At 40.1% G+C, this 16317-nt stretch overlaps 1 protein-coding gene across 1 annotated transcript in view; it reads left to right on the forward strand.

The window, feature by feature from the left end:
- The window catches only part of nnt (nicotinamide nucleotide transhydrogenase), a 37053-nt gene extending 22594 nt beyond the window's left edge, over window positions 1-14459 (forward strand). Inside the window, exons 15-22 of the mRNA XM_006788786.3 lie at window positions 624-857; window positions 2502-2662; window positions 4829-5008; window positions 5244-5403; window positions 8898-8979; window positions 10640-10758; window positions 11496-11611; window positions 13038-14459. Of these exons, the coding sequence (XP_006788849.2) occupies window positions 624-857; window positions 2502-2662; window positions 4829-5008; window positions 5244-5403; window positions 8898-8979; window positions 10640-10758; window positions 11496-11611; window positions 13038-13181 (1196 nt within the window). The 3' untranslated portion in view covers window positions 13182-14459. The remainder of the gene's footprint in view (window positions 1-623; window positions 858-2501; window positions 2663-4828; window positions 5009-5243; window positions 5404-8897; window positions 8980-10639; window positions 10759-11495; window positions 11612-13037) is intronic.
- Window positions 14460-16317: the final 1858 nt, after the last annotated feature.

Consider the following 16317-nt stretch of genomic DNA (forward strand, 5'->3'; position numbering starts at 1 on the left):
TTGATTGAAATCATCGTAACTCCAAATGATTCACAAACTCCCTCCTTGCAGCTGTGCATAGATTTTAAAAGGTCAACTTGTCCTTCTCCCCTACACAGAAGTAGGAATGTCTCCTGACTCAAATATATTGAACGTGGCTTTTGCATTGTTTGCATGTATTCTGGCCTTGGCTACATTAGGTTAGCAGGTGTGTTAAGAGCAGTGATATTTACATCATGACTAAATCTCTGCCAGACAAAGCAGATCTGTCAGAATGGTCAGCATCACACATTACTCACTTTCTCTCTCTTTGAGGATTGTTTGATCATTTAAATGCTAATTGTTCCAGCCACAAAGCCGAAACCCAGACTAAACTATCCACACAGACAATAATGCTGTTTTTATTTTTAACCCCAGATACGGGAATGTATTTCACACACGCACATGTACAGAAAGTGTAGACCAACTCACACACACGGAATTTCCCCAAGCAAGCCTCATCAGTAACACCTGGCTCTTTAGATGGGCCCACTTCCCAGCAGTCCTGAGTGCATGTGCATGTGCTTGTGATTTGCATGTTATTTGTGTGTGGGTCTTTCAGGGCCACTAAACTTTATTTACTTCTTATCTCTCCTTCTCTCTAGGCCTGGCCATTGCTAAGAAGATCCAGATCAGTGACTTGCCCCAGCTGGTGGCTGCTTTCCACAGTTTGGTTGGCTTGGCTGCTGTGCTCACCTGTGTGGCTGAATACATGATTGAGTACCCACACTTCGCCACAGACCCTGCAGCCAACCTCACCAAGATAGTTGCTTATCTTGGAGCCTACATCGGTGGAGTCACTTTTAGCGGCTCTTTGGTAGCATATGGCAAACTGCAAGGTGAGAGCTGCAGTTGCATATACTAAATATTGAATGGAAAAGAAACATTTACACTTGCTGATGTACAGGCACACTTTGGAATAATGCTGACATGTTATTATAAAGCATATTTATTACACTTTTGATCATCCTGGTTGCCAGAGAGGAGGCAGATGCAGTCCATTATGAGATGCTACTTCTAGGTGCACGATACATGTTAGGAAAACCATGGATCTGGGTCAACTGTAAAGCTACAGTTAATGTTAATTTTGCAAAGCTCTTTTTAGAAAAACATTTTTTAAGCTCAGATGTGCTCTTTCTTTACTTTCTTTCCAAGAGCCAGATTAGAAGATCACTGCCAATCTCGAGTCTCTGCATTAATTCTTCAACTGGAGCTGGGAGTCATTGAGCCTTGCTTAGCATAAACACCATATAAGCAAAAGTAAACTCCTTGTTTAAGTTAATAAGAAGTCTTAATTATGGGTGGCAACCTCAATGCCTGAAAAATGAAGCTGGTATGGAAGAGCCAAAAAGTGCAGCTCCCTTACTGGCCACTTGAGGCTGCTCCTAAACCACCTCAGTCTCCAGAGACTTCCATGTTAAAATGCCCAGCTTACAACAGTTTGGTCTATTATGGATAGTTTCCCGCTTCATAACAACTTTGTACTGAGTGAATCCGTTTAGATACTGTTAAGGCCAAAAGTTAGGGATGTGGTTTCTTTGGCAGATGTGCCAACACAGAGTGTAGATGCAGATAGCTTGAAGCTAGGTTTCCCACCTGCTACTCAGATTTACTGAACTAGACTTCTCAGCCATGCTTTTGCTGTTTGGTAGGGACAAGTGATGTGGATTACAGTGTGGTACAGACCAGTTTGTGTTTTATGTGTTTTTGTGTATTTTGTTATTGCTGTGTTGTTTCAGATTGATAAGCAGACATCTGTGCATTGCAACTTACTAACCATACTTGCTAGATAAGAGAACTTGGAACTGTTTTCTTCAGGTACCTTCTGACTATAAAAGTGTTACTGTTGAGACCGGGTACCATCACAGCAGCTCCATCCATCTTTAGTTTCCAGTTCCTGTCTGAATACTGCAATTCATTTAACTCACTTCTTGTTTTTGTTATAATTGAGATGATATTTCATATATGTGTATGGTTAAGTTTTATTTGCGATTGTTTTTCCTAAACATGACCAATTAACTGACCTGCAATTATTTTTTGACATTTGGAGGTGAAAAATGATCAAAGAAAAAAATGTTTTCTTTATTGATTAACAAACTTAACTCTAACCTGCATCGACACACATATGCACACTTTGCTGCCAGCTTGATCATACTGTGTTTATCCACATAAGGAAGTCTGCTGCTTCATGTCACCGCTGCTCGCTGTGAAGTGTTAAAAAAAGAAGCCCAGTTCATCAGGTTCATGTGCTGGCTCCAGTCCTTGTAATCACACTGTAATTTCTATGTTGACTGAAAGTGTTTCATAAGGACAAATTATGCATCAACATGGCATTCAGTTAATGATAAGTCTCAAGTGGTGGTTGCGAAGGAAGAAATCTAAAATGATAAATGTCACACATACAAAAAAAAGCTACTGCTAGGAGTTTGAGTGTACACCTAACAGATTTTTTTTTTGTTCTCACCACTTTTCTCCACATGCAGGTATGTTGAACAGCGCTCCTCTGATGCTCCCCGGTCGTCATGCCCTGAATGCCACTCTTATGGCAGCAAGTGTCGGTGGGATGATTCCCTACATGCTGGATCCAAGTTACACCACAGGCATCACCTGTCTCGGATCAGTGTCTGCTCTCTCTGCTGTCATGGTATGCTGTGTTTATGTATGAAGTCTGTTTTTTCGCTCTTAAAAATCACAGATTGAGAAGTTATTTCATACCGACAGACTGGACATGATGGTAAAAAATTTCACGAGTGGTGAGAGGGCATAAAGAAGTCAAGAGAAATGATGCCAGAGAGGTGTAGAAAAGAGACAAAACGAAGGGATTTGCTCATAAATGTCAGGAGGCTTTTTGCACAGGAAACAGTAGCTGCCCAGAAATTCAGAATGGAGCAGAGTTGGCAGTGGCCAAACTGCTGGGTTAATTTTCTCCACTGTCGTTAAGCTTAACGTTTGAAATTTTGTAGAAATCAGAGACAGACATCTTCAATGCAGGCATTTCTCCATAGCAGTGTCAAATGTTAAGCATGTGACAGTGAACAATAATAATAAACAACAACCCCACCTACTTTTAAATCTATTTTTTTACTGATAGTCTTTAGATTTACAATTAGCAATAGTTATATTCTATGAAGTTAGACTTAGGATCTATAGAGAAGCATTTTACAGTGTTTACAGTGTAAAAAAATAACGGAAAGTGATAATTGTTCTCTTTAGAGAGTCTTTAGGCCAAAGTTTCATTTACTGATGCTGAGTACTTTATACATTAAGTGAAGGCGGGCAGTACATGTTAAAAACGGAAGAAATTTTATGCACAGCCGCACGTGCCAATCCCCCTAAAAACATCAGCATGTCCCCGGAGAAGGTTGATGGATATCATTTCACAGTTTGTTTTATATTTCTGTCCTCCAATCCGTCGTTAAAATACAGTATAATGCATCATCTACTGTACACGTGTGCGTTTCTTAACACGTCTGGATCCTGCTGAGGCTTTCGTAGCTACAGTTGGCTGTTATTAAACGAAAGCTGTTCAGATGATAGCGGGAATGGAGGACAAGAAAAATTTGATTGTGAAAAATATGTCTAAAACTAGGATGTTGTTTTTATCCTTTGAAAATAAATGTTGTTTATTTAATTATTACAAAACACTAAGTGGACAGGAATTTCATTCTAGTATATTTAAAAGTTTGTAAGGTTTTTTTTTTAATGTGAGTGATTACTTAACCTTAATCCTAACATTGTAACATTCAGACATTAACCTAACAAATTATTAGTTGTATTTTGAAAGTCGGATTTTATGGAATAGCACCTACCAAGGGAAGTAAAAGAAAGAAAGAAACATTAGTCTTGCTCTGTGTGCACACTGCTGAGGAAGGACAGAGATGTTTTCATTGTGTACCAATCTCTGTGTAAAACTGTGAAAGTCACACTGGATCCTGCTCTGCTCTGTTTCAATAAAGCACCAGGTTCATGTGCAGTATCACGGAGCAGGAATGAGCAGGGCTCGGCTCTACACAGAGCGAGGACTAAGTGTAGAGTTGACACGACAGAGCCCAAGTTTTGGCACGCGCACATGCTACAGGATTGTTTGGTTTGTTGTTCGGTGGCGGCTTATGATGTCATAATATGTCATGCATAATGAAAGTTTTGTGGTTAGAAATTAGATGTTATTGTCGTGGAATTAAAATGACACAATGCTTTTTTCAAGGTGTTACAGGTGTGTACATACCACAAATGGGTCATTGTAGCCTGTTGGTATGTGGTTGCTGAGCAACCCATTAAAGCTACTTTTAGCTGCTACTTTGTCACCTCGGTGGGTAGGTCCATATCTGTTTTGGGGGGGGTTTTTTTTTTTTTTTTTTTTTTATACCAGATGCTCTTCTTAATGCAGTCCCAAAGGGATTTGTGTCTCCTCCCAGAGTCAAACCCAAGATGTTTTGTTTGTTAGGTAAATGTGTAAACCACTACATTACTGATCTGCTGCACTGGCCTCATAATATCTGATATAGACAAGAAGCGTCAGGGGCCTTTGTGCCAGTTTTAGCTACTCAACTCCTGATTGTGTTGGAGGAGTTTGCAGTGATGATTTAAGAACTCCGCTGCTGAGCTGCTGTATGTTCGCAGCACAAAATTCTAATATTGGCACATACTGGATGACATATATGCAAAAATCGCGGCCAGTAGCATTCGACAACGTCAGCAAACGTGTCTGTCAGTTGAGCTCATAGCTGCTCTCAATTTTGCTGCTCTAATGAATGCTTAAGATGATCACAGGAGTGGGTTTAACCACACATTTCCTACTTCTTTCTTCCAGGGTGTAACACTGACAGCAGCTATTGGAGGTGCTGACATGCCGGTGGTAATCACCGTACTCAACAGTTACTCAGGCTGGGCCCTGTGTGCCGAGGGCTTCCTTCTCAACAACAACCTGCTGACCATCGTCGGAGCTCTCATCGGGTCATCTGGAGCCATTTTGTCATATATTATGTGTGTGGTGAGTGGAGCACAGACTCAGCATCTCATGTGGCAGATAGTTTAATGTGGTTGTTCCTTATCTGTCCACCAGGAGGGACTCTTAACTTTTCCATTATAGCAAGAGTGTGGAGTTGCTTTTCTAAATATTCCGGCCACAAATGTGTGAAATTCATAGCCATGTTTTGTTTTAGACAACAGCGTTTAGTGTAAAGTAAATATGAAATAAAGCATCTTAATTTCCCCCCCTCCTCCAGGCCATGAATCGCTCACTGGCTAATGTGATCTTGGGAGGCTACGGCACATCTTCCACCGGCACAGGAAAGCCCATGGAGATCACAGGGACACACACAGAAGTCAATGTGGATCAGACTGTCGAGATGATTAAAGAGGCCCAAAACATAATCATCACTCCAGGTAAGACATACACACACAACCCTATACTCACACTGAGGATTTTATGTGAGTGGAAAAATACAGTACTTTGACTTTGCCAGTCTCTTTTTTGCCATCATTAGCACAGTGTGTTCTGTTTATTTAACCTTTTGTTAACCCGTGTTACATCATTTTGCTGGGTTAATTGACAAGTCCTGGTGGAGCACACGCGCACGAACACACACAAAAACACATACACACACACGTAAACCCGCTGTTAGGTTTCTGTGTGGTCGTCAGTGCTCGTAAATAGACATTCTGCAGTGCAGCTTATGTATGCAAGGTCAAAGGGGGAAATTAGATGGAATGAGGCTATGTTGGTTTTTTTGTTGACAACTCAAATACCACACTCCAAATTGGCTTCTAGTTCCTTTTTCAGGGTTAAAGAGTGGGTTCCAGTCTTTGTTCCAGCTATATGATTTTCTTTGTTTCACGTGTTTTCAATATTTGTCTAGATATGTGCCTGAACCTCCCACCTGGACTATAACGATTGTCCTTGGAGCTGCTGCTCTAAACTCATTATTGTGTGGCCCACTGACATTTCGGTCCCCTCGTCTAGACTGTTGTTAACCATTCGCAGTTCCAAAGGGTTGTTTCGCTCACGTGGGTACATGTAAACACAGACCAAAGGCATCCAATCTACAAACTGGTGATTCCAGTCACAGCGCTGAGTGCCTGTATACAAAAATGAAGTCTTCAGAGGAAACCACTGCAATTTACAAGAATTGCAAAATTAAAGTGGTCACGTGGTCAAGTGAAAAAGAGGTGATCCATGGAGAGAGTGGCATCCAATTTAGGTTAAACCATCCCACCCCCGCTTCTTTTCTGGGAATAATGGCAGATGAACAGGAACACGCCTGACAGCTAAAACCAAAACCAGCCCCCCAAAACAGATATATTTTCTTAGCCTTTTCTCAAAAATGTTTCACAAACAAATCAACACCAAGACAGGATAAATAATAAAATACCAGACATTTCTTCAGTTGGTCTGTTATTACTTATTTCCTGCTCCATATTTTGAAAGGTTTTGAATGATTTACATTAATAATCGTTTATGTTGTACTTGGAGCAGCTTCTCGGGTCATTCATTGCTATCTTGTTTAAACCAGCTTTCTTCTGATTGGCTTCCCCTCACAAGCAGAAGGTTTGACCAACAAGTGGATGGGGCTAATGGCCAGAGCTGTGTGCTTGAAATTATCATATGGAGGATATCTCCTCTCTTTGACATCATACAGATCCAAGAGTAGAAAAAAATGGCTGAAACCAGGCATTTTGGGTAGCTTCCAGCTAGTAGGGACACATGCTGGACAGTATGAACTTTTAATAAGTAGCAGTATATGTGTAAGACAGAAGTTAAGCAGAATTAGTCTACTTGAAAAGATTCCAGCGCAAATACGATGATTAAAATCATTATCGTTCGCTTATCTGAAGTTGACTCACCTTGAAAGCAGGCGAGGTGAGTCAAGGGTATTCCAGATGTTCTTCTCCCTCTCACAGTTCTCCATCTCAAACTCTACCCAGGCCATATGATAATATAATCTCACCAGTGATCTGGTACTACTTTGGGATCTTCTTCAAGTTTGTCATGCCCAGAAAATCTCCAATTGGAGGCACTGTGACATCCAGATGTCTTGGCTCCTTACTCTCTCTTTAAGGCTGATTCTAACCACCCAGTGGGGGAAATGCATTTCGGCTGCTTGTGTTCTGGTCATTACAAAGATCTCATGATCATGGGTGAGGGTTGGGACGTAGATTGACTGTTAAATGAAAGCTTTGCCTTTTGGTTTGACTCTCTCTTCACTGTGACACTCTGGTACATCTCCTAAATTACTGCTAAAACCGTCGCCGATCTTCTGGTCCAACTCCATGTGCTCCATGTTCCTATCACTTGTGAATAAGATCCCAGTCCTGGGAACTGAAATCCATTAAAACAAATTATAATACAATCTGTTGAATAATTGGCCGTTTTAAACAACATCAATCAGTTATCCAGACTTTGTTGCAAAGTCTGGATGTCAGCAAGCTTCTAAAATTCCACTTAGTGTTAAACATTCAAACATTCTTAATCTTAGATTTGTTTACAACTCTGTAGTTTTAAGGTCTTTTCACTGCACATGTGCCATTTGTCACCTGTAATGACAGGTAAATGTAAAACTTACACAGCCAGACTGTTTCCACTGGAGACTCATAAGAATTTTCTGTCATTGTGTATAAATTTGTGCGTCATTCGTGATAAGACTTTCTAAATGTTCAGCTGAAATTTGAATATATACAACACTTCATATGTCACTGTACAGAACCCAGTACAAATGTGCAGAACAATCGGAAATTTAATTGCTAAAACATGACAATAGCCAGAGTATAGAAGTAATATTTTTTTATGGCTATGCCTGCATAACTCACATCAGCCAGATGCATGGTTTGTTGAGCTGTGTGAGGCAGCAGTAGTTTAATGTCGTTTCTCTGCACCAGCTTTCAGTCAGTGCCCTTGTTTTCATTTCACCAATTCCCTCTAAATTGAAGCTGTCACAGTCAGTTTGCCTGACATCTGTGGAAATGATTAAGACACTGCCCCAATAAACACGGTGCGTTCTTGGCATTCATCCGGCTCGTGTCTTCATGGTCTGGGTCCACTTGTTGTTCTTATACGAGAAGCTCCACTGAGAATTTTGGAAGTGCAGAGGGATACAGTAATTTTGACAGAGAGAGGCAGAGAAGTGAAAAGCGCTACATTTTTCATTTTTGAGCTGGGTGGCAGTGGGTCAACCAATTTTCTGGATATTTTTTGGGGGGTGGGGTCTCTGTTTGTCTTCAGTAGAACTGTCATTTTGATTGGTGTGCTGTAACATGAAAGTTTTTGACTGGTTGTTGTGACAAGGTTAGTAAACATCACCGGGCCGTTTGACATGTGTTTGTGTGTGTGAGCAACAGCGTGAGTTAAAAAAAACAAGAAAAAAATCAAGTAGCATACTCCAGAATTATTATCAAACATGAGATAAATTCTGGAAGGCAGAAGTACTCTCTGTGTATTGAGTTTTATGCTACATTGACAATAAATGTCAACATGAATTTATGTAAGAAATCTTAAAATGATAAAAGCAGGATATTACAAGGAAATAAAGTGGGTTAAAAAATACTCTACTTTTACTCTTTGGTCATTCAGTTCATTTTCAGAATATTTATATTATTGGTGAGTCACTAAAGCAGCGTAATTAGACTGCAGAAATTAGATTTGAAGATTAGAAGATTGTTTCAGTCACAGAGACTGAGTGAGATGAAAGGGATTTTACAAATAAACATTCAGGCACTGTGTTGGCTGCCTCACTCTAGCTACGCTCCTTTCCTGCATGTGCTTTTGTAAGGTATATAGCTGTAACCACAAATATGTTTTGACTAAATTTAAAGGGTTTGTTTGTGCTGGGTATATATAATCATCTAATTCTTGTTGTCTGTTACTGCTTTGAAATCTATTTCAGGTTACGGTCTCTGTGCTGCAAAGGCCCAGTACCCCATTGCGGACTTGGTGAAGATGCTCAAAGAGGCGGGCAAGAGTGTCAGGTAAAGGAATGATAAAGTTGACTTTTTTAGATTTAATTTGTCAAAATAAACTGATGCCAAACGAGTCCATGTTTAGTAAAAGTGCTGCAAAAAATACCATCAATTTTGTTTCTGAACAGGATTTTTATGGGTTGTAAATCTTGAGCATCTCTGGGTCATTTTCAACATGGCTGCTACTTTTAGATCAATTCCCCCTTTCACTTGTGCCTCAGTGAGAGGCACCGAACCTCTTTTAGTGCATCAAAATCCAAATGTCCCATCCTTCTAAGTGATTTCTATTTTTGGAAGTTCCATTGAGGCAAATCAAATGAGCGAAAATTATATTTGTAGCAACCTCACCCCCCCCAAAACCCTCCTTTGTTTTGAGTGCACTCTGTGCCACCACATGATGACACACACCACAGTCCAGTTTCTTCAGACACCACCTGGTCTAACTCCTCACCTGATGTGCTGCCTTTGGCATTGGAAACAAAGAACTTTTTAACCGAAAGCTGCTGGAGGCTCAGTCCCAGTGATGATCCTCTATGGGAAATTTGGGTCCGTTTCGAGCTAAAGCCGATGTTCGCTGTGCACAAGTTTAAGGTCTGTGGTGATATCACATAACGGGCAGTGCGTGCGTGTGTGGTGGTGAGTGTAAGTGGTCAGATTTGGACTTCATATGAGCCATCTAAAAATGGTAGCTGCACTGGAAGCTGTTTGGGTATATCGATACATACAATGTAAAAGTTATACTACGAAGGACATGACCAACAAGCGGAGACTGACAAGGGCAACAACACGTAGTGGGCATGTGTGTGTGGTAAAAAAGGAAATGCGAAAGAGAGGATGCGAAGGACAAGGTACAGTGGAAGCATGTGTAATTGTCCTACCTCTGTCGTTTGATCGTGGCTCTTGCAGCTGCTATTGCTTAGAGCATTTGTACTTGATTAGAGGAAAGTGGGTGGTCAGAGAAAAACAGAAAAAACCTCCTTCACTCTGATCTCTTTCTTTCATTTTTTTTACTTTGTTCTGTATTATTAAAACTCTTTTTTGTCACTCATTTTCTTACTCTTTGTACCTGCTTTTGTCACCTCTTCCGCTTGTCTTTTTCATCCAGCCTCCTCCTTTTTACAGGGAACTAGCAATATAACACTTGGCCACAACTTCTGCTCATCCAGACCAAAACTACTGTTTTCCCCACTGTCGTCCTGTGCTTGCAGACCGTATGGAAATACACAAAAGGCATAAACTGACTTGCTAATTCACCCCAGAATCAGCAGGCCATCTGCTGTCTGTATCCACCGAAGCTCGTCAAACAAAAATAAAAGATCAAACCTCCAAATAGTGGCCAAAGTGATTGGAAGGTTTCAGAAAAGGAGAACCAGCCACCAGTATTCAGTGGCTGGTGCTAATTTCCTACCGTGATTACATTACATGGCTAATTGAGTTTGAGAGCTGTGTATGCCCAGACACACACACACACACAAACAACACTGGTGGGGGAGTGCAGTAGGTGTGTTTTTGTGGAACCAGACTGTAATCACACTCATCTCTCAACTCCATTTGTCCAATTCTCTTTGATTTAAGGAAGTTGATGTCAATCAAGAAAAACTACGAACTAAGTTTGTACAAGTAGGACTGATTTGAAGTATTCATTTTAATGTATTTTTTTCACCGTCAGGTTTGGTATTCACCCGGTTGCTGGCCGTATGCCTGGTCAGCTAAATGTGCTCTTGGCTGAAGCTGGTGTCCCGTATGACATTGTCCTGGAAATGGAGGAGATCAATGAGGATTTCCCTGGTGAGAACTAGTTATTTCTGTCATTTAAAATCTGTACATTGTCATTAATTCATCCGTAAATGCTGCTGCCTTTTTACAGAGTTTACAATCAGACACATTTATATTTACGATGTAGGGTTAAAAGGATAGTTTGACTTCTATTGGAAAACCTTCAAAGGCCTTATATAGGTGAGAACAGAATTATTGGCCCTCTCATGAAAATTAAAAGTATTGCCCACGTGTTGTTACAACAGAGCAAGGAATTTTTAACACAGCTTTCTAAACATCCCAGTTTTATTTTGGATGCTTACATTAGTTTTAGTTTGCACACAGAAACAAAGTTATTTCACAAAAACTACCAGGGCTAAAAGTATTATTAGCTGATGCTGTTGGTCAGCTGTGTGTCCTTTTTTGGTGGGTAACAGCCCGCAATCGCTTGTTTTCATTTTTAACAAGTCTCACAAATGTCTTCTGAGCAATTCCAGCCCATTTTTCTTTAGTGAATCTCTCAAACACCTTTAAACGCGATGATCTTCAGGATTGGGCCTTGACCTCCAGTTTATCCCACAGATTCCTTCCACACTGATGAGATTCACAGTTCCAGGCACATTAAAGCATCCCCAGAGCATAATAGTCCCACCCCCATGTTTCAGTATTAAATGAACAAACAAAAATGAGTGGGTAAAGTGTTTGGTATTTTACCTAAAAATAAAAAAATTGATATGGAATAATGGAGATGTGTTCGTACATCCTATCAGAAACTGACCTGGTCCTGGTGATCGGCGCCAATGACACAGTTAACTCAGCGGCCCAAGAAGACCCCAACTCCATCATCGCTGGTATGCCCGTGCTGGAAGTCTGGAAGGCGAAGCAGGTGAGAAATCTGGCACATGCATGAGTGATAATAAGATTTATCCTGAAGCACAAAAACACAAAGAGGAACAAATGGAAGCGTTTACAACAATTCGACTGTCTGCACCTGCAGACCTGCTTCATTTAAAGATGCACACAAACCTAAAGAAAAGAAGACAAAAACACACATGTATAGACGTATAAACCCAGGCTCTCACAGACAGTTGCAGTTCCAGGTGCAGTCCCATCCTGATCTCATTACTGAGACTGTGTCCGTGTGGAATATCAACATTTGGAGCATCCCACTGGCACTGATCAGAGATCTGTGATTTATACAGTGCTCCCACTAGTTTCCACACAGGAAATAAAACGGGACATTCTACCTAACCGCACATGCAGAGACACACATACAGATTTTAAATCATTATTTTTTAAGTGCTCAATTACACTTTCATCACACACCACTTTTATAATTTAAATAATCTTTGGCTTTGACTCAGAGACTCATTCTTACTAGGAATTTCCTACTAAGAAACTTTTAAGGGTAAAAGTTGGAGTGTTTTTAGCGTTTTTCAACAATCATTCCTTAATGGACCATTTTGAAATTTCATTGTCTAGAAAACTACTTCAGCTTAGTCCTCCAATTTCTTTCTTTGTCATAAAATTCATAGTGGTTGGAAAATAAGAGAGAACACCATCACCACTTTTAAATATCAGTATCAACAGAAGTTTCAGTTTCCTTAGATTAATTTGGATTTGACACCTGAGAAATATGAGAGTGAGGTTGAATGAAAATGTGTTTTGTTTGTTGTTTTGTTGCCATATTCAAGCTTTAATATCTGTCAAACCATTCTCCTAATTTGGACTGTTTTAAACGATATTATGTGCCTTGTATATGAGAGGCTGTAAATAAAATATCATCCCAATGCCTGCAAAAGTTTGCTTTCTGCAGACGTCCAAATCTGCTGTCAGAGGTTGGGGATTCAAATATTTCAGAGATTTAAGCATCCATAATTCTGTGTTAATTGGAGCTACAATCCTTTGAGTCCAGAGCCATAGTGCCATAGATTTACCCTGAAAAAGATTAAAGTTGCTTTCTGTGTGATGTAATCTCTAATGGTTAGATGAGACGTTTTTTGATCCCTAGTTCCAGACTTAAATCTGGCAACTTCCCTAGTTGCCAGATTTGATTCACTGTGACGTTCCAAGAAATATAAGTTGAACCTTTACCATTTTGATCCAGTGAATGTGATCCATGCACGGTGCAGATTTATGCGCTATAAGTCGTGCGGCAGTGCCTCAACCATTGTTAATGGAGGGATTGAATGGTAAAGATGAGGAAAACACTTTTTGCAGATGGTCCTTAAAAACTTTTTCTTCTGTTTTGTCATCTGTTTGTTGTCCAATCAGAAGCTTACCAGCCTGTGTGAATTTGTCTCCTTCCATAGGTGATTGTGATGAAACGCTCCCTGGGTGTGGGTTACGCAGCTGTTGACAACCCCATCTTCTACAAACCCAACACTGCAATGTTGTTAGGCGATGCTAAGAAGACTTGCGATGCCCTACAAGCCAAGGTCCGCGAGTCCCAGTAACGTGCCCCCTGCCTCAACCAGGCACCTCCGCTGAGAGCACACACATGGAGAGAGAAAGGACGACAACAATAAGGCTTAGTTTTTCCAAAAGTATTCCAGCATTCAGTTCATCTTTGTCCAATTGCAACGCAGCCAAGTGAACAAAGATGATTAATAGGGTGAAAGCTTTTCTGCAAACCCTTTCTGTGATCTATAAATAAAAGCAAATGTGCTTTTGCAATCAGAGCTGAATAATGCAGATATTGTAGATTTATCATTTCCTAATGAGGTAATGCACAACTCTTTTATTTCTAGATCTTAAAGAAAGGGTTTGTCAACTTTCTGCATGTCTTCTGTTTAAGGGGAGCAGCTGACAGCAAGTCATCTTCATTATAGAGACGTATATTAATGTAAAACACAAATGTAGATAAGATGTTAGAGATGATGCATTTCACTGTTAAGGTGTTTTAGAAAATAGCCAATAGCTAAAAGAAATATTAGACTTGGATTGGAATTTAAAAAAATATGATGGTGAATCACCAGAGGAGGTATGACAGACTTAAGCGCTAACATTTTACCACCCTGTAAAGATTCCTCGCCCCTTTTTTCTCCCACTTTGGTTTTGTTTTAGTCATGTGTTCCCTTTAATAGATCTGCTCTTTTTCTCCCCTGTACAAGTAAAAGGAAAAAAGGCAGAATAGTGCAACATTTCAGTTCCAGTTTTATACTGTATTGGGAGATTTTTTTGTATTTGGTCTAATAATTATTTTAGAAAATGTCTGTATTTAGTGCTGTTTTGCTTTTTCTCTTTTCACTTGAGTGTATCTCGTGACCTTCCATCAACGCCTCGTGTTCAGCAACCACACTTTGGTTCAAGAAAACAGCTGAGAAAAAATCCATTCAGACTTCTTCCGTCAGATGAGCAATGCAATAAACCAAAAGGATCTGAACGTTATGTGTGCCACCACAGCTGTGCTGAATGCTAGTGAAGCCCGTCTCACTCTTACAAACACTCTGATAGCCGACTGGATTTTTATGATGTGCTTGAGCCAGATGTGTTTCTTCTTTCTGTGTGGTTCAGATATTACAGTACACTAAATGCTATCCTGCTGGCCTTAATGGTAAAGAAGGTTTCGTTTTTTTTCTTTTAAGTGAATGTGGCTCATCCACTCCAATGCGTGCCCTCATTATTGCTCTACGGTGAAATGAAGGTTTGTAAAGTAGGGCCATATGTCAGTCGGCCTTGTTGCGTCGAGTCTAAGCAACTAAGCAGTTATTTAATTAAAATTGTTGCCACGATCCAGCAGATATGAGGTGTCCGTTATCATGAAGTACTTCTAAAATCTTAATTTCTTCCTTTCTTTTATTAAAGTCCAAAACACAAAAAAAGGGCCAAATGGCCCATCGAATTCGGAAAGATTTGCGTTATGAAAAAACACTTGAGTAGATCACAGACCGAAAAAAGATGGCAGCTTCCACTTTCTACCTGTTGTGTCACAACTGAGTCACGTTTGAATGTGCTCCATTTATTTTCTGCTGCGCTTGCACTGCTGCAGCAGATCAATTGGCAAGAATGTATATTGTGGCGTAATTTGAACAATAGTCATGAGGTAACATGTGAGCAGTCTTCATCACTTTGTAATCTACAAGTACTGTATGCTTTAGTTGTTATAGTATCATCCTGGGACCTGATATGTTGACAACTGTCCTACCTCTCCATGAAATGGCCAATACCTTTCCAGGGGACCTTCACCTGACCAGTCATCTATTACATAATCAAGCACAGGATCAGGACAGACAAATTCCAACCAAACACAGGACCAATAGCCTTCTGTTTTGTGTTCATGTTGCATTTTTTTTAACCACCTGACCTCAGTTTGCTGCCAGCATGTTTGCTTTGTTGTGCAAGTGTAGAGCTGCACATGTCACTAGTGCTCATGAGGGCCTCTCGTTCTCACGTCTTAGCTTCCACAAGGAAATGCATTCTTTGTTTGATATCGAGCAAATTAAAAGTGATGGAAAATCTTGATAATTCTGCTATCTCTCCCCCCCCCATGCCTGTTGCGTTTCTTCTTCTTTTTAAGGAAAGTATTTTTGTAAAGAGGCAGGGCAACAATGAGGTTTTAAAGTTGTACAACGTTTCAGTGCACCATGTTATGGAGACAAACTGATGAAATGTACTGTGAACTTGTTTTTTTCCCCTCTTTTGTTTGTCATGGAACATTTTCATCCCTAATAAATCTGTATTTACACAAAAGTTTCCTGAAAGCGTAATTTCTTCCCTGACGTACACTTAAAGGTGAAAGGTGCAGTTGAATTCCCTTAAAGTAAACATGCTGATCTGCAAGGATTTCCCTGAGGTCCGCCACAGCTGTGAGGCTAATGGTACCAGCCCAATCTTCTATGGCAGAGTTGAAAACTAAAATATTTGCAGCAATTAACTAAATGAAGGATCACAAGCTGGAGGAAGGAGTTTTATCCACACTTCCACACATGCATCATTTCCCCAGTGGAGCTTTATAGAGACTAAACAAGACGATCCACCGATGACCGCCACAACGCCGGATACTCATTAAACATGGAGAAAATTCAAGTTTATCCCTAATTCCTTAATGGCTCTGAACAAACTTCGGTTTGTGAGGGGCAGCCAATCAGGTAGCAAAGTCTTATAATGTTAAAATGGCTGGTTTCACATACAGTAACACCAGCCATTTTTTTAGATTCTGATCTGTGAGTCATTCAGAGTTACTCCAGCTCACTCCTACCATGCTGTTATCACTTTTACACTTACAGCACATGTTCATGGGATTACATCACCTTTGATATTCCATTTGTGAACAAAACAAGGAAACGCTGCATTTTGAAGCTCAGAGTGTAATTAGAGTAAACAAATATGTCATCTTGGAAAAGTTCAAACTTCTGTTGGGTGACATATTAATCAATGCATGCTCTTGTTTTTTGGTTTTTAATCTGTTTTCCCTTGACTAGATAAAAGTCCTGTGCAGAACTAAGTACATGTGATGATTCGGTAGCTGTTAGAACCACCTTTAGAATAAAAATTAAAGTAATCAACAATGTGAGAGAATTTTATCACTCTTGCATTAACATTAAATAATGTGCAACTCTCTTAAGGCCCCATCAGAGCATTTCAACCTTC

Source organism: Neolamprologus brichardi, chromosome 7 (genome assembly GCF_056152115.1).
Source record: "Neolamprologus brichardi isolate AB-2024 chromosome 7, ASM5615211v1, whole genome shotgun sequence".
In the NCBI taxonomy this organism is placed as follows: domain Eukaryota; kingdom Metazoa; phylum Chordata; class Actinopteri; order Cichliformes; family Cichlidae; genus Neolamprologus; species Neolamprologus brichardi.